The 25,310-nt window shown below is 39.4% G+C and overlaps 1 protein-coding gene across 2 annotated transcripts in view; it reads left to right on the top strand.

Moving 5' to 3' along the window:
* The window catches only part of CEP85L (centrosomal protein 85 like), a 137,666-nt gene that overhangs the window by 56,852 nt on the left and 55,504 nt on the right, over positions 1 to 25,310 (top strand). For both annotated transcript variants that reach the window (XM_042016109.1, XM_042016108.1), the window contains exon 3: positions 17,246 to 18,012. In XM_042016109.1, the coding sequence (XP_041872043.1) occupies positions 17,246 to 18,012 (767 nt within the window). The remainder of the gene's footprint in view (positions 1 to 17,245; positions 18,013 to 25,310) is intronic.

Genomic DNA, 25,310 nt, shown 5'->3' with positions numbered 1-25,310 from the left:
AGAAGTCTTGTTGAAAAAGTTTTAGAGACTGTTGGGAATTCAAATAAGATGTGCAGAATTTTTGCTTTTTACTATTTTGCCCTATTTAGACAAGGAGAAAAAATGCTCATGATCAAAAAAAAATCCCATGTGAAGAAAACACACTTCAGAGGGGTTGGAACAAGATCATCTTTGAGGCCCTTTAAACCCAAGCCATTCTCTGATTCTGTGAAAATAGCTCAATTTTTTGTGGCGGTTGCTTGGATGTCTGTTGTCTAATGCAGCTTCTGAAAGGTTCTGAGTGAAATGATTCATGGCTTCTGTAAAACTGGAAGCGTGCTCTCCCTGGAACACATGGTCTGAATGGGATCTTAGGTTACTTTCTCACTCCTTTCAATTGATGTCGATGTCCCCAGGTTCAGTATTCCTTTTCAGATCTTGTTACTCCTCCATCTTCTCTCTCCTAGTGGAGTTCAGGGAGAAGAGGGGGGAAAACAAGTTTGACTTCAAGCAGCCCACAGGATAGATATGCTTTCCACATTCAGGCCTTTACATGAAATCTTACTCACCTTGATCAGGTATTCACATGATCGTACTAGTTGACACTGAAGAGAGCGTGACAGAGGACTTCAGTACAGGAGGTCCAAATGGGTTAGTTTTACGTACACAACTGCTCCAGTTTGTTGCTTTTCTATTATTTCAGTGTCAGTCCCTGTTGTCCATTCCCCCCCACCCCCTCAAAAAAAAGGTAATTCTGGCCAAATTTCCTGTTTTAGAGTCTGTAACTTCTGCTGTTCCAAATGGCTCAATTCTTGTAGCCCTGGGTCTTCACTTAAAAAGAGCAGTATGTTATATAAATAAGAGAAGGAACAGTCCATGATTTATACTGGTAGTATTTCAGCTCTTAGAATATCTTTATGAGATAGTGCAGTAGTATTTTCTTCCTTCTGTTCCTGATGATTTTTTTCCTTGCTTTCCTTTGTGAAATGAGGTCTGGAATAGTTGTATTGTTTTTGTACATGTTAAGACTGATATCAGTAAGTGATGTAACCAGACTCTTGTGGAATACAAGGATGTGGTATATGTGTAGACATGATGAGTGCATAACAAAAATTGAAGGTTTGTGTTTACCCATGAGTAGAATTTAATTTTTTAATGGAAATTAGCATTTATTTAATCCGTAATGGAAATTGTAATGGATTCTTTTGGAAGGAGGTGAGGAATGTGAAAAATTCAGAGTCTATTAATTATATACTTCTAAAGTTTTGGAATGAAATGGGAATTTGAAAGTAGGTAGGAATATTATGGCTATATATGAATATTTACTTTAGTTAGTTCTGGCAGGTAGCATAGTCTAGTAGAATTAATAATACATGTGACTTACTGCCAGAAGTTCATGTTTAAATGGTTCTGGGAGTACTGTACTCCCATGAGAATAGTATACCCTTAATTTACTGTAAAAATTAAAGAATGTTAATTAGATTGGTGCTTACATGGGTGGGTGTTATTCCAGCTGTTGAGAAGTAAGTGTGGGACTTGATGGAGCAGGATATACATGGAAACACATACTCTGTGTTTCAGAAGTCTGATACCAGACTTGGAGAAGCATGGATTCTTTTTTTTTCCTTTTCTTCTGAAGCTTGCTGATTTGTAAGGCTGGTTAAATCAGTTTATTTTATTACGCGTGCTTATATAAACAGATTTATTCATATGCATTATACAAGAGTTTCTATGTGGATATCTCTCTCTCTCTCTATATATATATATGTACACACATAACAGTTACCATGCTTGTTTGTCCAACATCATTAGTGTTTTTGGCCTTAATAACTGAGAATATAAATTAAAATCTAAAAATAATGTGCATTACAAAAGATAGGGTAAATAGAGATATTATGATTTTTCTGTTAAGAAGCTGTTCTTGCATTCAGTGTTTATAATTGTTATTGATACAGTTGTTTCCACTGCTTCATTATTTCAATGTTGTAATCATGTCTAACTTGCCTGTAAGTGTTAGCCCAAGATGCAAAAGGGAATTTAGCAGTGTGTGGTTATAAAAATATTCTGTGCAAGGTGAAGCATGGTAGTTTTGATTATGAAAAATCATTTGTGTTGACCTCTCTTCTGAAGCTGAAGCACATCAATAACCTTGCACCACTTGAGTGGGGATGTGAAGATCTGTGTGTAGCTTCTAAAATTGCTACCCTTTGCAGAGTTTCAGATTTCATCCTGGTAGCTAGGATGTGGGCTGAATGCCATTACAGTTTGCTATGTTAGGGATTTACTGGTGCTATTGGGTAACCCCGAAGAACACTGTGGATACCGCATTGCACAAAATTGCTGTCTTGTGTTTCTCTGGGGTGGAAGATGACTTCAGCTATTAACATAATTAGAGAGATTTAATTTTTTAATTTTTTTAAAAATTCAAATGCTTTCTGTAAGTATGCAATTCAGACTTTCTGAGCTAGTTGTTACGGAACCGACAATTTCAGAGCCAGAGATCGGGTCTCAAGTTTACCGCACCAACTTTTATGACAGACTTTGTTTGGTCCATGTTTGTTCCAATCAAAAAATAAGATCTGAAATTGAGTGTACCTTTTGAAAAGAGTTCTGTTTTTAATTTCTGGAATGTGCTGTCCTAGTAATACTTTAACTGAGGTGTTTCTTAATAGGCTGGAGAGTGGAGAAGAAACAATTTTGTTTTGGTTTTTTTGTGGGGATCAGAGCACTGCTAATGTGCTTGGATGCCATAGTGATAAGCACTGTAAATACCCAAATGTGTGAGCCAACAACTGGAAATAAATTTATAAACACTAAATTCTTTCCATTATCAAAGTCAGCAATTGAAACATTTTCTGCTCTCCCACCTCTTGCTCTGTACTTTTAACTGTGCACATCAGAAAACAAAAAGGACATACAAACTCTGTCTTCCAATTTTTCTGGGGAGCAGAGAGAAATGATCACTAAACCCTCTGAAGGAAAATGTAATTCAGATTGTTTGTGTTCAAGCTTGTTGTCTATAAACAGTGAACCACTCTTCTGTTGAAATAAAGTCTAAAACCAGGTGGCAATGCAGGTAGTAGCACTTAAAATAACCACAGTTTTTATGTCATGTGTTATGCTTTGTGTAAGCATGATGGGCTGTGTGCAATAGTGCTGGAGATTCTGTGGCTATTCAGGGAGGTGTGTTGGCAGTGAACCAGCATCCCATTCAGGTGCCAGGTAAATCTTACGGTTGGGAATTGAGATGCCACATTGATTTCTAGAATTACGGTGATCAAATCCCAAAACTTGCACCTAGGAAGGACTTCTTTTTGTGTGTGTGTGTAGTGCCTTCTTTTTGTTTTGAATACTTTAGCATGTTTTATCTTAAATGACTACAGAAATCATCTCACATATGCAAGTTGGAGTTGGGTTAGGGTTCTGTTATCTGCAGTAGATCAAGTCCTTTAATCTGTGGCTGCTGATATAATTCATAGCGAGTGTGTTTCATTCCAGGGAGGATGAATTCAGTGGACCAAATGGTGCCTGACATATATACAATTTGGCAAAGGAACTTCTGGTCTTTCAGGATGAGAAACATTCTGTTAAAGCATTTTTCATAATTAATTACTTACATTTTCTTGCTTTTATGATTTAGTTGGATTTATTGCTTTCATTTAATTAGTGTGCTAATCATAAAATTTTCTAGACTTGTAATGTCTGGGCACTAAACCCTATCTTTTCTCTGGCATAGGAAGTGGGGGAGAAAAAACAACTTTAGAAATGGATTGCCAGTGAAAGAATGGAGAAATTCTAAACTGCTGTTAATTTTTTAAAAATTTATTTTAGAAATTATTTACAAAGCTAAATATTTTCGTTAGGAAAGCTGGGATAAAAGACTCTACTGGTCATTATGCATTTCTCTCCTGATTCAGTCTCAGTTTATTTAAGCATTGGTTATAGTTAAAATCAGATCTTTCAGCCAGTCTTGTCAAAGGGCACAAATGACCTTTAATTTTCAAGATACTTCTAAAAGAAAGTGACATACAGGTTCATTTTAATAGTGTGTAACTGTCATTATGTTACAGACAAACTGCTAGCAGGTGAAAAAAACACTCCTAAGAATTAATGTGTGCATGAAGTTTGGGGTTTTTTTCCTCCAGCCTTTAAAACTGTCCTTCACAGCTTCTTTGATGGTGGACATATAAGGAAGTAATATTCCCTTCTGGAGTGGAGGCTTGTTTTTTACAATACAGAAATCCTCCAAGGAGTGTGAGATTTGGTTCTAAATAGACCCTCAGAATTAACACTCCTAATTTTACCTGTGTAATATTTCACATTTGCTCAAACTATTAACTGTCCTCCAAAAAACCTCTGCAGTTAAGTCCTCAGAGTGTGTGAGGGTTGGGGGTCCTGGAAGAAGACTTGTTTATGGGCAGTACAGAACTGTGAATGCCTCTCCTTTGTTTTGTGTTGTAGGTAAATTGTGTATTAGAATTGGAACAACTCTATGTTATTAATAGTCTTAGTATCATGGCTTCACAAGTGTGCCTGGAAAAGATAATGTTAAAAGTTGGAGTCAAAATGGTGAAAGCCAGATGGTGCACAAAAGCAAAGGGCTTTCCACATCTGTTTATTATCCTGTAATGAGTTTTGTGGGATGGAATCCAGTAACTTCCATATCTTCTTGTTGCTGCTGTTGCTTTCAGAAATATTTCTGTTAGTAGTAGGAACGTTGCTATAGGAAAATGCTGAGGATTCCATGTGGGTCTTATCCTCCTTTCCCCTGACTTTATTACTACATAGTTTTTCTTGAATTTGTGAAATTTTAGAAGGTAACCAGGGTAGTCAGTGCTGCTTAGTGTAAAGAGCAGTGGGAGGAGAGCAGTGGGAGGAAGCAGGTAAAGTTTACTAAGTGACATTAGACTAGTTGTTGTAAGAGTTTGTCTCCTGTTCTTCATTTGGAAAGTGCGGATAATGGCGCTTAATTTTTCGAGTATAAAAAGTGACTTCTTCTGTAGGATATAGAGCTGTGCTAAAATCCAATTTAAAGTTAATCCTCTGTGACCTGAGCTGGGTTCCAGATGGTGACCTACATGTGGAGTAGGCTGTTAATTTGTTATCAAAGCCCTCTGATGTGTCCAAGAAACTTTAAGGGAAGGTGAGATTATTGTATGGTAAATAAAGGTTAGAGTAGCAAAGCTAAGAATATAAATGTTAGAAAATAGAGTGCTAAAGCTACTTCGGCAACATTGTATTTTACTTCTTTCTGTATTTACTTCATGGGGTTTTACTAACATTTGTTTTCTTTTTGTTTTCTTTTTTTTCCAATATTGTATTTAAATATTGCAGTTTTTCCCAAATCTTGTTAAGTAATTATGTAGGCTGCTAGGTCTGCAACAGACCTACTCCAGTTGAATATTAGCTACTGTTAACATATTACCATCTCTTACCATTTGGGGAGCAGCATCTGAAGGGGAGAGACTTCGTCCCAGTGAGTTAAGTTATTCTTGAGGCAACAGTTGAATTTTTGGGATTGCTGGGGATGATTTCTGGCCCTTGGAAGGGATTACTGTTTGATATGGGCCTTCCCAAAGTGTATTAAGTAAATTGCTTGTCGCCCATTAAGTGCTTCCAAGAGGTGCGCAGCAGTGGCAGTGCTGCAGCAAGGCAGGCTGGCTGCGCTTGGCGACCTGGCCTGACCTTGGTCTGCAGCAGGAGGAAGGAGTCAGACAGGGACAGTCTTGCTGTGAAGCAGTGAAAGCCATCAAGCAGTATCCTCCTGCCTCACTGGGCCCATGGCAGCCTCGCTGCTGTGGCTGCCCACAGCACCTGCTGCTGCCTGTAAAAGGATTTCTTTTTCCATCTGGGTAATGTACATGTGTTCTAATTGTACAGAAGTCTGCGTGATACTTGGAAGAGTTACCAGTTAAAGGGCTGTCAAATATTGGAACAGACTGCCCCGGGAAGTGTTTGAGTCACCATCCCGGGCGGTTTTCAAAAGATAACATGCAGATGTGGTGCTTGAGGCCATGGTTTTAGTGTGGGACTTGGTAGTGCCAGGTTAATGGTTGGACTCAATGATCTTGAAGGTCTTTTCCAACTTAAATGATTCTGTTCTATGATTATGGATTCAGGCTGGAGGTCCCAAAGTGAGAATACAGAAGTAAGTGAGGAGGATGACTACTATGTGCAAGGCTCAGCTGGGGGAGACCAGTGGAAGAAATGAGGTTGAAGTGTGGGACTGGGAGAAAAAATGAAGGCACGTTCTGTCTTCCCCACTTGCATAGCCTGGTGTAAAACTGGAGAGTGCTGGTCCTGTTAGAGCTATTCCTGGTGGGCTGTGAACCAAGAGATCCACTGCTCTGTGGTGTGCAGAACAGGTACCAGTTGAATCTAAATATTTTAGTATTAATTTTTAATGATTTATTTCAATATAAAGACAGTCTTAGTAGGAACAGGGATTAAACTGTCATTAGTTGATAATTATCTCAAAAACACAGCCAGAAACTCCAGTCTCCTTGAAAGTGGGATTTAACCTTCTAAAGTTACTTGACATTGAATTGAGGGCTCTGTTTCTACCTGTAGTTATGAAGAAAATGTGAGGTATTGATGCACACCTTGGTCAACCACAGAGTTTTAACTCTCTGAAATGACCGTGCTCTCTGGGAGCCCTCAGGTTTTGCTCTGGTCCCTTGTGTTAGAGGGGATCTCTTAACTCTCCTTGTGTGAGTCTTCACGTGCATGTCCTTTGCCCTTCACGTCTTAGGTGAGGTAGTTTTGCTGCTGAAAGGTGTCAGCCTAGCTAATCAGGGAATCCTGTTGTAGGAGATGGCAACGGAGGTAGGTTAGAGAGTTGGGATAAATAAGTTTCCTGTGGAGACTGAGAAAGCACAACTTGCATTTGTCTTGGTATAGGAAGGGGTAGGTATGTACCTGGTACTGGGTGTTCTCTTACAGAGAACAAAAATACCTTGAATTATCCCCCTCTGGAGGGCAGGGATGGATTTCTGTTCTGATGGGTTAAGTTACTCCAGTTTTTTTGAGTCATTCCTAGCTGGGGACGAAAAAGTAATGCCAGCGAGAGGGGGTATCTGGAGGCTGTTGAAGTAGATGGTATTTGTGGCGTGGGTATTGGTATCTCGCAGATACAGAAAGGAAGGAGAACAGATACATTGTGACATCCAGAGTATTTTTCCCCTTTAGCCATTACTTTTAAAGAAGGTCCTGGGGGGATATTTGATTTCTTCATGTCTTCACTGTTAAGTGCTTGTTGTTGGAAAATGGAATTGGAAGCTGTAGATGACCTTCATAAAAGGGCAAATGCAAGTTAAGATCTAGACTTGTGAAAAATGAGACAACCAACCACAAAAGAAATTCCCTGTGGCAGTATAGGTTCTCACTCATACTTTCATTTCAACGAAATCAAGTTTCATGTTTGCGTGACTGCTGTTCTGGAATATTGCTTTATCCTCTTATCTGGGGGGGTGAAAATAGAGCCCATTAATCTAAAAATTGTTCTACTTAGTTATATAACTGTTTCTTAAAAATAGCTCTAGATGGCTGGAGAAGATAGATGCTGTGGGATACAAATTTCTCTTTTGATTGGCTTGTGCTCTTTTGCATAGAGCATCCATATTGCATGCATAATGTTTTTGACTATTTTGTGGTGGCCAGCTGCATGTAACTCACATGTACTCCACAGCAGCCTGTGAACATCCTGTAGCACAGTTTTCTCTCAGGTGCTGTACTGAGGATGGGGCATTTTTTTGTGTGTGTGGCACTTACTGCTGGGAAAGTTTAACTTTTTGAAAATGGTTGTTCAGAGCATTCTTTATTCTGTTGTACTTGTAGAAATCGCTATTATGTTTGGCTGTGGGTTTGTGATATCCTTGGTTAAAGAGGCAAAATATAAAATCAAAAGGTTTATTGTATTCTGGTAAAAATGAGTGCATTATTTTAAGACATACTTCTATCTTAACATGCTCAGTTTTCTCATCTAAAGAGATTTTTGTGTAAGTTAGGTTAGCCTTTTTCTTTACAGATTAGTTAGGAGATGGCCATTGCAAGCTTGGACCAATAGCAGTCATAAATAACTTTTTTTCAGTGACTGATATGGAGTAGAAATTTGCTCTTGGGCTTACCTGCTGTTTACTTTAGACTATTTGCTCAGATAAAATCTGTGAAATATTTTCTGCTTCAGTTAAATATCCCATGGTATTGTATTTGTCGCTTGTTCTTTTAATGAATCTGTACTTTCAGATTTCTCTAACATTGGCATCTGGAATAACTGAGTAGAGGAAGGAAAATAAGAATAGAATCTTGCAGTAGTTGACTTTGCTGTGATTTATTTTTCTCTGCTGAATAATCTTTTCCTGTAAAACAAGTTTTGCCTGCTGCTTTTTCAGCTGTGTGCCTGTTCATCAGAGCTGCCCTTGTTGCACAGGACCGATGTCTGACTTCATTTTGGAGTGGCAGCATCCCACCTCTATACACTGCTACTTTCCTTTACAGTCCCCTGTTACATCATCTTCTGAATCTGGGTTTCATGTGAGTGAGCTAAATTGACCCAGATCTGGCTCAAGAGTTGAAGTTACTAAATTTTTTCGAAGACGCTTCTCTTTTGGAGTTGCGGATTCCCCATCTGAGTATTATTAGCCTAGATATCGCTGGGTAAATTGGCACTTCACAGAAATATTAATAGGCAGTACTCTTTTTTTGTGTCCTAAAATATCAGTTAGGCTAAGATCCCTTGGGCAGGACAGATATACTTGGTGTGTATCTGATATGTTGGGGGCATAGGGGTTTTCTTTTTCCTCTCTGCATGTATATACCTAATGAGTATTAGGACCTCAGGTTTACTGTACCACTCACGTGTACTTGCCTTTTTCTGTTTGTGGAGTTTGTATTTGTTTTCCCCTATCAAAAATTGTTGCACTGCCTTGGTGCAGTCTCCTTGAAGTCAACTGTTGCAAAAAACAAAGTACTGTTAAACGTTTCTGTTAAGCTTTGTTAGTTGAAATACATGTAAAATTTTATTGAGTCTTATAATAATTGATACTGCCAAACAGCTAGTTTAAAGAAATTTTTTTAAAGCAAAAAGTGGATCATTTTACCCAGTATTTTCTTGCACAAAAAAACCCCCAGCTATATATTTCAAGGGAATGTGTGAACTTTTAACAAGGAGTGTTTTGGATGACAGGTCATTCTACCAAATGTATTTTTAACTTCAGTTAGTATTGGGAACTTTGGCCTCAGATCTGGCTGCTGTGGCACATAGGAGAAAACTAACACTTTCTACAGAGCTTGTCTCGTGTGTAATGGTTTCTTAACTGATCATGCATGATCAAAAAAGAAAATGTATGATCTCTGTGTGCTTCGTTTTGGCACTGATTGTGGTTTGATCGCTCCTGTGCAATTTTCTGGGAAGATGCTCAGATTGCCTCTTAAGTTAGATGACAAGTGATGGAATTAAGAATTTGGCACTTGAAATGGGATGTGGAATGCAGAGATTGATTCGTAGTGCTAAGGTGAGTTCATGTGAAGGTGTGGCCCACTGTGTCACTTAGTTGTGTGTTCTTGCTGCTAGAATCTTAAGAACTTCACTACTGAGGTTTTTGCCAGGTCTGCTGTCTCAGAAGGCGTGGTGGGAACCTGATGTTAATGCACAGGGATGACCTCTCAAGCATGGGACAGCACTCTTTAAATAAATCAAAGCTGGTGAGTGTTGGCTGTGACCTCATGAGACTTGGTCAAAGAGCAGACTTGTGAAAGAGTATTTCAGTACCAGAAATACTAAAACTTAAGTAGTAGCTCCTAGAGCGTGTGTTCCTTGTCAGTACTGTGTTCTAGGGAAAATACTGAATTTTCAGGTAAATCTAAGTGAATCAAGACAACCTTTCCCATGGTAAGCTGAAAACAGGATGTGAATAATGTGAAAACAGGGAAATATGAGTAATTTTCTTTGAGTAAATACTTTTCCTTTGCTCAGTAAAGAGGTATAATTTTGTTGTATTCAATGACAGTCAGTTTCTGTGTTAAGCTTTAATAAACTTTAGAATATACTTGTTTCCCCCTTCCTCTTTTTTCATATTATTTGCAGATGGACACTGTTGTCCTCATTACTTGTCTGAGTAGGATTGTTGCTACCTTATCACCTCTCTAGCAAACAAGGGAGAAGGTGTGTTTGCCTGAAGGGCATGGAAAAGAATGAGAAATCACAAATGGGGGAAATGTTAAGTTCATGAGCCATAGAGGAGGAGGATAATGAAGATGGATACCAAGTGGCCAGGTCTTTAGTAAATTAGATGGGGTATGTTTGGCAAGTTTCTGTTCAAGTATGTTCATATGTATGTAGCATTCCTTTTGTTCGTAAGGATGTCTAAGAAGCTGTTTGCCATTTGCTGGAACTCAGTGTTACCTCTGCGTTTCTTTCCTTGCATAAGTGTCTATGCCATCCTGGTACTTATGTGTGCAGCTTTTACTCTTACTAGCATGGCTTTCTGCTCTACTTACTAAAAGTCCTTTAAACTTGCCTTGTAGTATTTTTTGATTTCTCTACATTGTAGGAGGCCTATGAGGCTGTCCTATCATTTATTCCTTCTTCCATCTCTCTGCAGTAGCACTGCTCAGGGATAGTAGCTTTACCAGTATTTGACCTGAAGGAAAGTCCTAAAAGCAACAAAATTGGTTCACATTTTTGAAATCCTGTCTCAGCTGCAACCTTATAAGTTCCCATTCATATTATTCAGTGTCGTACTGTTCAAATTCTTTGTGAATTATATAGTTTTTTAATTCCTTCAACTTCTAAACCTAGCGAGGTTTTAGGTAGAACTTGCATTCATTTGGTGTGCAACGCAGTAGATAACGGAAAATCCCACACAATTAATGTGAAACAAAGTAGAACTGACTTGGAGTTTGCAATCCACATCTTATGTAAAAGAGTTCTGATTGATACTGGCAGTACAGTGATGGTGGAAGGCAGTGAACTTCCTTCTTTTTTCCAATTGACATTAATTGGACTTGCTTCTGAATACCACATGACTGTTTCTGCTTTGAAGGCATAGATGTGACACCACCATCTCAGTTTACTGGCAGTAAGTATTTTAGTAATTAATATTATTTTAAATTAGCATTAGTTAGTATTGTTTTGCCTCTAGTAAGTTTTTTGTTATTGTTTTATAGTTCCTTTTTGTTCAAACACAGAATTTTATAAACAAGCAATATTTAAGAATTCTTTCTCATACAAAACTTGTTAAGTGTCTGACCAGTTCTCTGCTGTGTCTGCAGAGCTTCCTTCTGTGCTTCTGCCACAGCCTTCTCTGATGCATGTTCTTATTTATCCTTTGGAAAAGAGTTATTTGCAGAGATTTCCTTCCTTCATTCACCTTCTATTTTGGCATAGTAAACTTGAAGGAATATGAAGAGGGCTTGTAAAAAGAATGGTGAAGAATCTGGACAGTACCAAAAAACCCCCAACAAACCAACCAAGCCCCAACCATTCCTGTGACTGCTGCTGCACCCTGGAAAGGCATGCTTTTGCTTCCAGAGAATGATGAGTCAGTGTGCTTAGGGCTTTTTGCTAGGACTGTCCTCCTGCCTGACCACTTTGAAATGTCTCACTTGGCTCATCTGATTATCTCTGCTGCATTAAGGCTGGTCCAGTCTATGAATAGGTAGGCAGGGAGCAACACACATGTAGCATCAATACTGCTGTCATGGTACATCATCCTACTGTGTTTCAACCAACTCCCAGGAGAGTCAGACACTTCTGTTGTTGAAAGCCACTGTTTTGGAGATTTCTGGGAAGCAGCCACATGCTTGTGTGGTAGATGGAAGACTCATGGCCCCTTCAGTCTTGTGTTGAATGCTGGAATTGTCTGTGGCTTGTTGCTGGGGTCCATGCAGTTAAGAGCTACAGAACAGTTCAGAGGAACGGACATCATATAATGAATGTCAGAGCTTTTGTTCACTAAACTGCAGTGAGATTCAAGACCTTAAATGCATATAATGGAGGCTTGACGTCCCCTGTTTACCTTCTGCTTAGTTAATAAGAACAATTTAGTTTCTTTTCCTGGACTGGGATAAACTATGTTAGTGTTTTGGGGGGTGGGCGGGAAGGGAGGACAGGAAGAGAAGGTCAGCTGTTTTTAATACTGGTGTTTCTCTCCATGATCAGGGCATTCTAATTATACCCTGGATAAAATATCAAATTTCAAAGTCCTTCACACGAGGAAGGTTCTCTGTTTTCAATGGCATTAGATGAATGTGCATCCCATAAACACATGTATCAAATGCATTTTGGTTTTGATTAATATTGGGTAACTGTATTGGCTGATTACTCTGCTCCTGTTTGATAATATCTTATTGGGACCAGTGAAGAATTTGTCCCATGCAGAAGTATATCTTAGATGGGAGCTCTCATAGCACTGTTTTCATTTTGCAGCTTAAGAAGTTGTTTAGGGTTACAGTGAACCTTTTCTGACTTGTGTGTTTTGACTGACTGTTGGGCAACAGATAAGGATTTTAAGTAGCTGAATGAGGCTGGTGTGTCTGGCCTGAGAAATTACTTCAGGGGTTTTTCTTTCAGTAATTTAAAAAGCATAGAACAGGAAAATGCAAATGAGTAGGAGGTGGTCATTAACTTTATATTGAAGTTTCTTTCTTCTACCCCTCCTTCAGAAGAAAGTGCCTGCTGTGCTTTCTCTTTGTGATTAGTTTTTTTATTAAGACCAAAATTGACTCTATTACATTATTTTCTATGCCAGATAAGCAGTAATTAAATATTTCAGAAGTTTAACACAAGATGGTAAGAAAGCCATATGAAATGTTCTTCAGTTTTTTATTCCATCTGCTCCTGTTATGTGGTAGAAATCTTGTAATGTGTTTCTAAAATAGCGTATTTCAATTCTCTTATTTATGTGGCTTTGGAAGTACTGGATCAGGTATTAAAATGTCATGCCTGTTAGAAAAGTACTCCAGGGAGTTTTGTGGTGGGCCCCAAAAAAAGTTATTAGGATAATTGAAAAGAAAAATTTGTCATATAATCCTACTTTTGCTGAAAGGAAAACCAGTAGCATCTAGCTACTTTTTTATCCTCCTGTCTCTTTCGGTTTTCAATAATGAGACCAGTTTTAAGCTTTGAAAGACTCTGGAGACACACAAGCCATGTTTAAGAGTGTTTGTAATCTTCAGATAAATACCAGATGAGTGAAGTATACCCCAAGTAATCCCAAAGAGAGAGTGCTTTCAGTTCTGAACTGGCATTTGCTTACCCCTGCCTGTATGGAAGGGAAGAACCTGCTGCTTGAATAAAGTAGTCTTTGGCAGGATTTGACCAGATGGAGCTTATTCCTGTGTCTACAGAAGAAGTAATGTCTCTTAAGTTTCATGATGCTTTCTGTATTCTCTCCTATTTTCAATGAAATCTACAAATTTCCTGCTTTTTGTGTTGAGGGATGTTTCTGAATTGCAGACTGGTTCTCTTTCCAGCTGAGCCTGCAGGCAAGGCAGACTTAAGCAATATGCTCTAAGAAAATGTGTGAATTTTCTCATATGTTTCAGTGAGCGTTAATGGGAAGACTAATTAGGACAACTTGAAGCCAAAATTACTGTGTTTCTCTTTGAGACAAATTATTAGAGACATCCATCAGCTGTACTTGGATATAAGTGGCATTCCAAATTCAAATCTGATGGAAGAGTTTAGAATTGGAAGTGAGGAAAAGAAGTTTAAATCTTAACTAAAAATTAATTAATTTTTAATTTAATTAAATTTAGAGTAGAAAATGGAAAAATAAAAATGTACCACATGTTAATAACTCTAATAAATGAAGGAGATAATGCATTTACAATTATTAATGGCTTTAATTTTTGTTTGAAGATCATGCATGGGTAACATTAAGTCAGTGTTTTAGACTGAAAATGCTGTATTACATAGTACTATATATATTTTATTATTTTAAGTTTTATAGATACATGTGTAGAGGATTTCTTCCTCCTTTCTCTTGCAGATGTAACATTTCTAGTCCTAGAAATCTGCATAGCCTAAAACATAGATCAGTTCTTTTTGAATTCTAATATACTCTTATTTTCTTCGGCTATAAAAAGGCCTGGGACTGCTGCTGGACTGACTTTGTGCTGTGTCAGATTCAGCTTCTAGGTAAGGCTCAATACAAAAGTTAGTTTTCTTGAGTGTTACAAAGCCAGCAGCGTCAAGATAAGGAGTTACCTGTACATGAGGAGATGCATTTCTTTCTGCTTTGCATTTCCATCCCTGCTTTTAACTGAGAAGGTAGGAGGGAAGAGCAGGAGTCTCTTCCTGCTCTTCTGCTGCATATTCTCCAAAAGCAGGACTCCAACCTGCACTTTCCATCTCATGATATATATGTTTGAGACTCCAGCTCCATCAGGTCACATACCTTTCTTGCTTTCTTGTCACAGCTTTGACATCCTCAGACAGAGGTGGCCATGTATCTTTATTTCCATAGCAGGGCTGGACGGGAAGCTGCAACCCCTGCTACACAGCATAGCCAGATGTACCCAATTTGTAGTGGCTTCAGATGCAAGTGTCTGATGTGCCATGAGAGAAGACAGGAGGCAGAGCTGAAAGAAGCTGATACTGTACCTGGCACAGGCAAATAGGTTACATGTGGTGGACATATCACAATTTGGAAATGAATAGTGCTGCAGTGTCACCATCTCTCCTGTTGCAATATCTGTGGGCACTGTTGTGTTTGGTCAGAAGACTGTGATTCCATCTGCTTGAAATGGGTTGTGTGGCCTTCTGTCTTTCTCTGTAACATGTCCCACCTCTTGAGCAATATCAAGACAGAACAGCCAATAGAAATGATTCTCTCTGCAGTACAGAATTTTTAAGGAAGAAGTGCAGGGAGGAAGGAAGGTCTTTTGTCTTGCATGCAAAAAATGTTACCTCCACATAAAGTAGCAGCATGATTAATCAGGTAGCAAGCTGGTCCATTTAACTTTATCATAGAATCAGAGAGTATCCTGAGTTGGAAGGGACCCACAAGGATTGTCGAAGTCCCACTCCTGGCTTTGCACTGGACAGCCCCTGAATGTGTTCTCTGGCCGCCATCAGCACCCTATAAATAGCTCTTAAACTTGGTCCACTTCAACCAGCACTGACAGTTCTGCCAAGTCTTCTTACAGAGAGTGATGTTCTGTAACTACCATGAAAGTAGGCAGCTGGGTAGAAGCAAGAAACTGTGTGGTGTGAGCTTATGCACTGAAATGAGAGGGTACGTGGTGAGGCAGGGACTCATTGGGAGGCAGGAGGGCTTCAGCAAGATTTGCTGCCTTTCTAGGAGTCCTGGCATTAACTATGTAATAAATAGGTATCAATCAAGGAACTGTTTATTCTTTTGTGGGCTATAATGCATTTTTCTCATGAAGAGTGTGACTGTAGGACTGTATTAATTTGTATTGGGCTGCAAGTGCAAAAAGTGAAGGAAGTCTGATCCCAAATAGGGAGGAATATTCAAGTTGCAGGTAAGGATATTTTTATTTGGATACATGGAAAAAGAAGTGCTACCATTTTTGAAAGTTGTTGCGCTGTTGGAAGCTCTCTTCCTTTTCCTCTCTATGGTGTGGTATATTGAGTCAAATACGTGCTTTCACAGTATGCTTAATTAATAATAATGTGTTCTGGCTTTCACCAAATCACATTAACCTAGTGTAGCCATTGAACTGGTTATGCCAGTTGTACTTGTAGAGCAATTTTTTTTTACTTTTAAATTATCACAGTATGAATTCATATAGTAGCTGACAAATCTCAAAGAAAGAGGTTCTCTCTAGGTTAGCATAGAAGAAATAGGGAGAATGTATCTGTCTTGCTTTTTGGCAAAAGGGAGACTAAAAGAATCTTTTAATTAGAGCAATTTCATTCTGTCTGTCTGCCATGAACCTGACTTGGTGGGAGCTGATCCTCTAATGAGAGAATTAGGTGTTTATTTCTGGTTGCCCACAGCCTGTGATGCTAAGCACATGTTGGTGGGTGTGTGAGAGCTCTCAGCCAGTCCCCAGTAATCTCTCCTTTTCCTCTCATATCTTTGTTCTGCTGTTCCCTCCTGAATATCATCTTCCTGATTTCTCTGTTCCTGATATTTTGACTTGGGAAAGATCTTATAAACTGATACACATTTTCTCTGTGGTGTTGTATTTGGGTGTGTAAGTATACAGACACTCACTCCTCCTGCCCCCACGCCTGGTGGGATGGGGAGAAGAATTGGAAGTGTAAAAGTGAAAAACCTCATGGGTTGAGGTAAAAACAGTTTAATAATTGAAAAGAAGAAAAAAATTGTAAGGAAAGTAGTAGAGAAATAAGAAGCAAGAAAGGCTGCAAATGAAAACAGTTGCTCACCACCAGCTGACTGTTGCCTGAGCAGCAGCCCCCCAAACCACCCTTCCCCGTAGTTTTATTGCTGAGCATGGTTCCATAGGATATGGAATATCCATCTGGTCACTTGGGGTCAGCTCTTCCAGCTGTGTCCCCTCCCAGCTCCTTGTGCACCTCCGGCACCTTTGCTGGTGTGGTGGGGTGAGAAGGTGAGAAGCAGAAAAGACCCTGACTATGTGTAAGGACTGCTCAGCAGGCACTAAAATATCCCTAAATCACCAACACAGTCTCCAGAACAAATCCAAAACATAGCCCCATATCAGCTACTGTGGAGGAAATTAACTCCTTCCCAGTCAAACACAGCACAGGAAGCATACTTGGAAATTGGTGAGATCCAGAAGGGATGAATAACTCTGTCCAAGTGACCATTATTAAACTGGCTTGTCTCCAGCACTGCCATTTTACAAAGTGCATTTATTGAATTGTTTTGCCTTTAAGAAATGAGAAGAGGGGTGATGGAAGAGGAACCAGTCTTGGGGCTCCTGAACACCTCTACCATTTGTGGTATAGAAGCTCCTTAGTATTATGTGGGGTGGGTGAGAAATCCAGCCTGGCAGCTTAAAGCTGGGAAATGAGCAATGGTTTCTTTGGCTCACAGGCTGAGAATTCTATCTGGAGCTGCTGTTTCCAGTGCTTAGTGCACTTTTCTTTTTGTAATCATGACACCTGAACAAAAGATACTTAAAAATCTCTCACTTTAATTAAGTTTCCATTCTCATGGTTTGGAATGGTCTAGAAAGCCCTATTTTGTCAAGAAACCTCTTTCCTTCCATTTTGAATTTCACCTTGAATTTGATATTTTATCCTATCTGAATGAATGTTAATGAGCTCAGTGTTGTACTTATTTACGTGATAAATTTCTCTTCACAGATCATTCAACTTCAAGTGGTACATCATCATTTAAGCCCAGCCGATCACTGGTTTCTATTCCCACTGCCCATGTGATGCTGTCTAGTGCCAGCTCTTCACTTTCCAAACACAGGGAAGCTTTCAAGTCTGATGGCTCAAAATGGAGTACAAGCTTTGTGCGGTCAGGAGGAGGCAGAAATCAGGGAGCCCTGGACAATTCTCTTGACATGAAAGATACAAGACCTGTAAGAAAATGGTCCTCCTTGTCTAAACTCAGCTCACCAAATAACTTCAGCCAAGATGGAAGTAGTCATTCAGTGGAATACAGGGCTGGTACGGACAAAGCCGTGCCACCTCAATTAAGGACAAATGGGCCAAGTTGTTTGCATGACAGCATGGAGTTGCTAAAAATTGAGGACAAAGAAATGGGGAAAAAACGATCCTCTCTACTGGACTGCAAATACAAATTTGAAACGTGCAGCAAAGATGACTTTGTTTCAGATTCCCCAAGTAGGAGACATGCCTTAGACTTGACCTACAGTGCCTTACCTGAAAGCAAACCTATGGCAGGCGGCTGTGAAGCTTTTGGCCAGAGATACGCGACGCTGGGACAGCAGGCTGTGAGCGGAGCTCCCATACAGCCGGCAGTGAGGACTCAGATGTGGCTCAAGGAGCAGTTACGGGCAAATCCCCTGGACTGCAGGCCTGCTGAGGAGCCCTATGGCGTGGCTGCGTGGCACATGCAGCAGCTTGAAGACTTCAGAGTAGCAGGTGACCAGCCTGTGCAGGTAAGCCTAAAGCTTGGTGTTTGCTGCCATCATGTGGCATCCTGTGTTATACCTGAGGAGTAACAGGCAGTTTTTAATGAAACAGGAAAGGAAACAGGTCCTCCTAACCAGGTGATGGTATTTTTAAGCTTTGATTGGGTATGTTGCTGCTTGTTTCTCAGTAGTGGTTGTTTGTTGGGTTTTCTTTTATTTCTGCTGTCTGCTTACAGTTTACTCTGATTCATTGTGCCTGTCTGCATGGGGCTAACATCTTTATCTGAAGCTGGATGTGGGAAGAGGCTCATCAAGTAGCCTTTTCATTAGTTTTAGAGTAACTGCATAGTGGGGGAAATATGAATGTATTTTGATCTGAAGGAGCTTACAAAGATGCTGCATTTATATATTCAGGAAAACAAGAATGACTTTTGTGTACTGCAAGGATGAATGAATATTCAGTCTCATTATGCCTAGCACTTAAAAACTGAATTCAGTTTAGTATTAATGCTTCTTTTTTAACAAACTAAAATCAACTAACAGTAGCCAACAAATCTGGTTTATTTAAATAAAGTAATATATGGGGTTGATGCATCATACTTGAAATATTTTCATATTGAGAATATCAAGTACATAGTTTTAAGAGATAGGTAACCCTTTTCTAACATGGCAATTCACAGTCTTTGTTTCCAGCTCTTCCCCTAATGGGGAAGTACAGTTTGTGAATGAAGGCAGTATTTAAAATCTACGTGTTCTTGTTTACCTGTGTTGGTAAGTTTGGCTTGGCTTGAGAAAAAAAATCCTGAGCAGTTTACTGTATGTAAATTTGTGTGAAAGGCATCTTAGAGTTAGACTAGGATGTTACCTGAGCAGAGATAATCTAGCTGTATGTCAGATTTCCTGTTTTCTTCAGCCTGAAGTACTTTAAGTGATTTACAAAGAGTTGTGCTCAAATTTTGATGTTCCTTCTGCTCTATATTGAAGGAAAGAATGACAAGTTTAGAGATTCTTAACATCCAGTTTTGCTCTTAATGGTGATCTGGTTTTGTTTTTTGGTGGTGTGGTGAATTTTTGTTGTGTTGGGGTTTTTTGGGTTTGTTTTTTGCTGGTTTGTTGGGGTCTTTTTTAACTTCAGAAAATTGAAGCCAACTAATATGGCCAAACCAGTAGTAAGCCCTAAGAGTTTCTCTAAATACCTGACATTTTTACAAGTAGCCAGCCTTTACCTTTATTGCTGCAGAAACGCTCATCTTTCTCTAAGCATTTTAAAGATTTTGGTGCTGATAAACTCCCCAGGTAGAGAGCAGGGGCTGATGGGTTCCTCTCAGAGCCAAAGGGACAGAGACTGGCTCAGTGCTGAGGCTGGGTCCAGGGCACTGCCAGCTGGGCTCCTGGCAGTTGGCAGCTGCTGGTGGCTTTGAGGAGCACATGAGGGGTTTGGGAAGTGACAGCAGGGTACCGTGAGGGAGCTTGGGCTATCCATTCATTCAGGTCTTCCCAAACACCTGAGACGCGCAGCTGGCTGCAGCCACCAGTGGTGCTGTCTGTGAGATTTGTGATCAGATTGCTGTGCCTGGTAGTTCTCTTCTTGAATTTAAATATACAGAATGACAGAATGTTAAGGGTTGGAAAGGACCTTAAAGATCATCTAGTCTCAACCCCCTCTGCCATGGGCAGGAACACCTACTAGACCAGACGGCCCAAGGCCTTGTCCAGCCTGGCCTTGGACACTGCCAGGGTTGTGGCATCCACTGCTTCCCTGAGCAACCTATTTCTCTGTCTTCCCACCTTCACAGTAAAGAATTTTTTCCTAATATTCAGCCTTAAATTTCCCGTTTTTCAGTTTGTACCCATTACTACTCCTTGTCCTATCACTACAGTTCCTGTGAAGGAATTCCAGTAGGCTTCCCTCAGATACTGGAAGGTTGCTGTGAGGTCTCCAAGCAACCTTCTCCAGGCTGAACAACTCCAACTTCTTCAGCTTGTTTCCATAGGGGAGGTGCTCCAGTCCTCTTACCAACTTCGTGGTCTCCTTTGAACGTGCTCCAACAGTTTGATATTCTTCTTTATGTTGGGGACAGCAGACCCAGATGGGGTCTCACAAGAGCAGAGTAAGCTTTATTTACTTATTTACTTCATTTAGGTATGTGTCTCTTCATCATGTTGTACGTGCCTTTACAACACTTTGTTTAGGATGGGTGTTTTAGAAATTTATTTTTTGTTTATATCAAAGCAACTCCCAGCTTTTGTCCTTCATGTCTCAGAAGTGCTTTCTCACTCTGGTCATGTTTAAATACAGTATGAAGGCAAAGTTAAATGTTCGAAACAAATGAAGCCCTGTATGTGTTACCACAGTTACTTAAAAAGCTGTGTTTGGAGGACAGAGCCAGCAGGGGGAACACGAGTGTTATTTTTCTTTGACTTCGATTCAAAAACGGTGCTGCACCTTTCTGGGTTTTTGAGATTTGATACTTTGCCAAAAACTGGCTTGTTTGTTTGTTTGTTTCACCTGTAGCTTTTACATCTCCGTGGAGGAAATTCCTGATGGCCTTAGCAAACACTTTGATTGGTACAATCTGGAGTTGTGTTGCTGACCTTGAAATAGGATCTGTTTTATATCCTCAAGTGAGATGTGGTTGTGAAATAGAACCCAGAGAAGGTTAAAGCATGTGCAAGAGCAGTGAGCCTTTGGGCTCTTAGAGGCATCGCCTGCTGTCCCTCCCTGCCCTCTGTGTCTTTCTGACAGAGGTTACAGCTGTAAGGAGGATAGATGCCAGAAACAAGAAACGAGAATGGTTCTTCCTGTCTTGGCACCTGTTTTCCAAAGAAACCTCAGCATCATTCTGCTGTGGCCTTTTTTCAGAGATCACATGTGTACCTGGAAACTGGTATTTTATTATTTCTGAGAAACCAAGAAAACTACAATCCTAAGTGGAATATATATGTAAGAGAGTAGAAGGCATAAGAGGAAGCTGATAATTTATAAAAGGGGCAAAAGTCACAGCTCTATAGAAATTTTTAAATTTTTCTTTTCCTTTTAGTGAGGATCACTTTTGCTGTTTTGCTTTTAACACATATATATGCTGATGGAAGTGGTTTTTCTAGGACTGTAGTGGTTTTTCTAGGACTGAAAAAAATTAGTTTATCATTATTTTGCTTTAAAACTATTATTGCCATGAACAGAGAATACAACAACCTTTGCTTTAACACACAGCAGCATTTCCCATTTACTGAACTAGGAGGCCGTAAAAATCTAAATTAAAAGGCTCTATGCTTTCAAGCAATGGCATTTCTTTAAGTCTGATCGTATTATATATCCTGCTATGTGAATGCATGGTGCTAGTCCAAAAATTAGGTTTAAAATAAAAACATGCCTTCAAAATTGTTGGAGATCATATAATAAGAAGGAAAGCTTCAGAAGGTTGCATATCTACATATTAAATTTTCACAGTGTTTTAAGTATCACAGGATGAATCTCTTTTTTTCTAGTGTACAGAGCATCTGTATAATTTCTTCATGGTGTGCTAAATTGTGTCAGAATATTGCAGAGATAATAGGTGGAAATTGCTTAAGTGCATCTTTTCCCTTTAATGTACCAGGTTTAGTGGGGTTTTTTAATGAGGAAAACACTGGACTGATCATACCACGTATACAAAAGTTGCTGGTAATTAAGTTTTAATGCAGTGAGAAATTTAGAGTTATTATAACAGTTTTCACTGGAAAACAGAAAAGGAAGAAAGTGAACTGCATGCATATCAAAACATTGGTAAACAAAACTATAAAACTTCAATTGAAAAAAAAAGTCATAGCATTTTTCAGATAACAGTGTTGCCACATAAAACTTTATTCTTAAATGTCAACTCAAAGCTGGGGTTTTTTACAATCCTGTCAGATCAGAAAATTAAAAATTATTAATATCAACATTTTTCCTGTATCACATTTTGATGAAACCATATTTCTTAGGAATATAAAACTTTTTAACATGAGAGATTATCACTTTTAGCTAGCAGAGTGAGCTCCTTTACTGTGAACCATAACTAAGGTTTTATGGTCTCTTCCTTTTGTTGTGAAGTTGGTAGCCCAACAAATGGGATTCCATTCATAATAATGTGCTTGTAGGTTCAGTCTGGAGTAAGTGCTAGCAGATGATCAGAAACCAAACTTGGACTGTGCTTGACTGCAAAAAGAGCCTTGGCACTGGTTAGCTGATAACTTTGCCAGCTTTATATGTCATCTCAGGAAAACGCATGTTTCAGTTTCAGCAGCGTATTTCAGCATTTGTTGGGGATTCTGTCATGTTCATTGCTGGCTGAGAGGAGGCTACTGGGATTGTATCTGGGAGTTGTTTCCCCATACTTTAATGGCAAAGTTTCTCACAGACTTCCTTGGTACGTAATTTTTGATCTGGAAATACATGATAGTTCATGGCAGTAGGCTCATCGTCCTCAATTTATTAAAAAGGAATAAGTGATTTTATTGTTTTGTCAGGACCAACTGTTGTCACCATGGTTTCCCTAAAAAAAGGAAACTTCTGAATATACAGAAGGTCATGTAGACAATAAGCTTTTGTAGCCTCAAGCAGTATGTCAGTGAATAACCATTTTGTTGGGAAAACTGTTGGTACTCTGCTTTGGACTAGAGTGGGTTTCCTGTTTGTTTCTGTGTTTTTGGTGTGCTTTGAGCCATCTATGTCAAGCACCAGTGGGAATTCTCCTAAGTAGTACACAACTATGTAACCATTACCACATATATCTCTTGTATAGAAATTCACAGATTTTTTTTTAAAGCGGAATATTTCAAGATTATCAAAATAAATGATGAAGTGCTTATGGTGATGTAGCTGTGCAAAGTTTTCTGCTTTAAGTGTAAACAGATTGGAATTCATACTACTATAACTACTATCAACATTAGAAAACTATGGGTATATAGAAGCTATTTCAAATGTTTATTGCGTGTATTTCAGAGCAGGTGAGAAAAGCGCTTTCATTTTAACTATCTGTGCTGCTCTAGGCCATTGTGCTGGTTTGGCTGGGGCAGAGGGAATTTCCTTCATAGTAGCTGGTATGGAGCTATGCTTTGGACTTGCACCAAACCGTAGTCCCATGCTAACTACTATACTGTGAAGAAAATTAACTTTATTCCAGACAAAACCAGCACACTAATGCTCTGTAAGCTTTGGAGCAGGTAGCCTAGAGTGGAATGTGCATACCTATTAATGGTAGGACTCCCTTAAGCTTTTGGGTTTGCTGGGCCTTTTCCTGTGAAAAGTCTATTCATAGATCCAGTTTAGATGAGTCTCCTGCAGATAACTGAACCACCCCACAACAACAGTGATCATATGGAAATTCTGAGTGTGAACATGTACGGATCAGCTCTGTAATATACTCAGCACTCAGCAGTGTATGTGCTGAATCAGGGATGTACCTTTGGCAATAGGAAGCTGGAGCTGGGGCTTCCCCCACCCATGAAACATCATCTGCCTCTTTTGCACGTGTTAATATGCATATGGCAATAAATTTACTGTGCAATATGTATTTGTTGGTGCACACTGTTCCCGTGTTTCACTTGGGGAAGTGAGATGCTGAGAGGAAGTTGTTTGGCTCCAATATAATGTATGAAAATCTGCTTCTGGTCCCTTCCTTTCCCAGCACTTCTCATGTATTTAGAGCTACCTCCTGGCAAATCATTCCAACAGAAGTGTGCTCTTGTTGGTCACTCTCCTTCCCAGGACCCTGTGGGGAAACTACATCATCCTGTAAAGAGCCACAAAAGAAGGTCGTGTAAGAAGTTTTTGCTGCATGCCTAGAGGTGAGGACAGGCTATGGACTGATGAATTGCACTGGCAAGTAACAAGTGGTCTGTCAAATACCGCTGGAGGGCCCTCACACTGCTCACTTGACCTGTGCATAAGTGGTAAATCCTCTTACTGAGGCTGTAACGCATCTTGGGTCTGTGCAGATGCACTTACTGCTGGTGTATGTGCTGGTGTTAAGGGTTTTCTGGGCAGAGTTATGATAACCTTGGGTAATGGCCCTTTGTTTTTCAGTTGTTTTGACAGCTGCTTGTTTTGATATGCTGGATAACAGAAGGCTTCTGGCTTTTTGGTGTTACAGTGAACCACAGGTGGTCAAAAAAGGTCTAACTAATAATTATGTTTTCATATTTAACTTTCACTTATCCCCATCTCTGCTACTGCAAGCTGCTTTGCAGGGATATCTTTGTTTCCATTTACAGCATCTGTGCTTTTCTCTCCACAGGTAATTTGATGTGTTCTGTCAGCTCAATGCTGGCATTTTGGTTTGCCTTTCTTGCTGTCATTTCCTATTAAGTGTATGTTCTACAGAAATCCCATTCTAAAAATGTGATATCTGCTGTCCCCTTTTTGCAGAAATTACATTCCTTGAATGCTGCAAATAATTTGTAGATCTTTAAATAACAAGCAGCTGTAGCAATGAGAAACTACAGTAGCTGCTGATGTATTCTTGGATTTCTTCAGGTACTCAGCAAGGCTCTAGATGCTTTCTTCACTCAGTGGCAGATAGACACTTGTGCACAGCTCTTGGGATTGCTTTCTGATAAATTTAGGGTGTGAACACATTCTCTTACTGTCAGATATTTCAGCCTTTGCAGTCTTTGCATACTTATATTCAGGTAGTCTAAGGTGTCTACATTATCATTGCAAAATCCTCAAGGCAAAATCTGAGAAGGAAGCAGAGCCTTACAAAGGTTCACATCAGCTTCACAAGGATAAATGCGAGCACTAGAACCAAGACAATGAGCAGAAAGTTGAGTAGCAGGTTGAGACCTCTGTTGTTGGCAAGATCCATAATGTGTATCAGTCTGCCCTCTTGTGCCTGCAGCAGACTCTTAGCTGTAGATTAGGGTTGCTCCTTCAGTACAAAGCCATGTAGGTTCACATGAATTTCATTGTGTCCACAGCTCTTTACCTGGTTTTACTTTCTGCCACTTAAGGAAAAAAGTATGCTTACAATTGCTAGTTGTTTGGGTTTTTTTCTGGAAAAGGATTCTGGATGCTCCTACAAGCCTTTTTTCTCAAATACCTTAAAAATAAAATGAAATGAAATTAAGGTTAATGATAACTTTCAATCCAGTATTGAAGAATTTCTGAAGAACTAATAATTGGAGGAAGGATTTGAATTTTTTCGTGGAATTTGGCACTTCATTGACTTTTTTAATGTGTATGGTACTTTTCAGGCCTATTGAATTTTCAAAAGAATGACTGTTCTGAAGACTTTGTCTGTTTCAGTAATAAGACTGTTGAAAATTACTTCCTTCTAAAATACCTCTACAGGTACAACATGCTT

This window comes from Corvus kubaryi, unplaced genomic scaffold, assembly GCF_017639235.1.
Source record: "Corvus kubaryi isolate FWS band 111438036 unplaced genomic scaffold, C.kubaryi_AGA036_p1.0 split3-73, whole genome shotgun sequence".
NCBI lineage: Eukaryota > Metazoa > Chordata > Aves > Passeriformes > Corvidae > Corvus > Corvus kubaryi.
The sequence above is the reverse complement of the archived record's forward strand: the minus strand, read 5'-3'. Positions and strand labels throughout refer to the sequence as shown.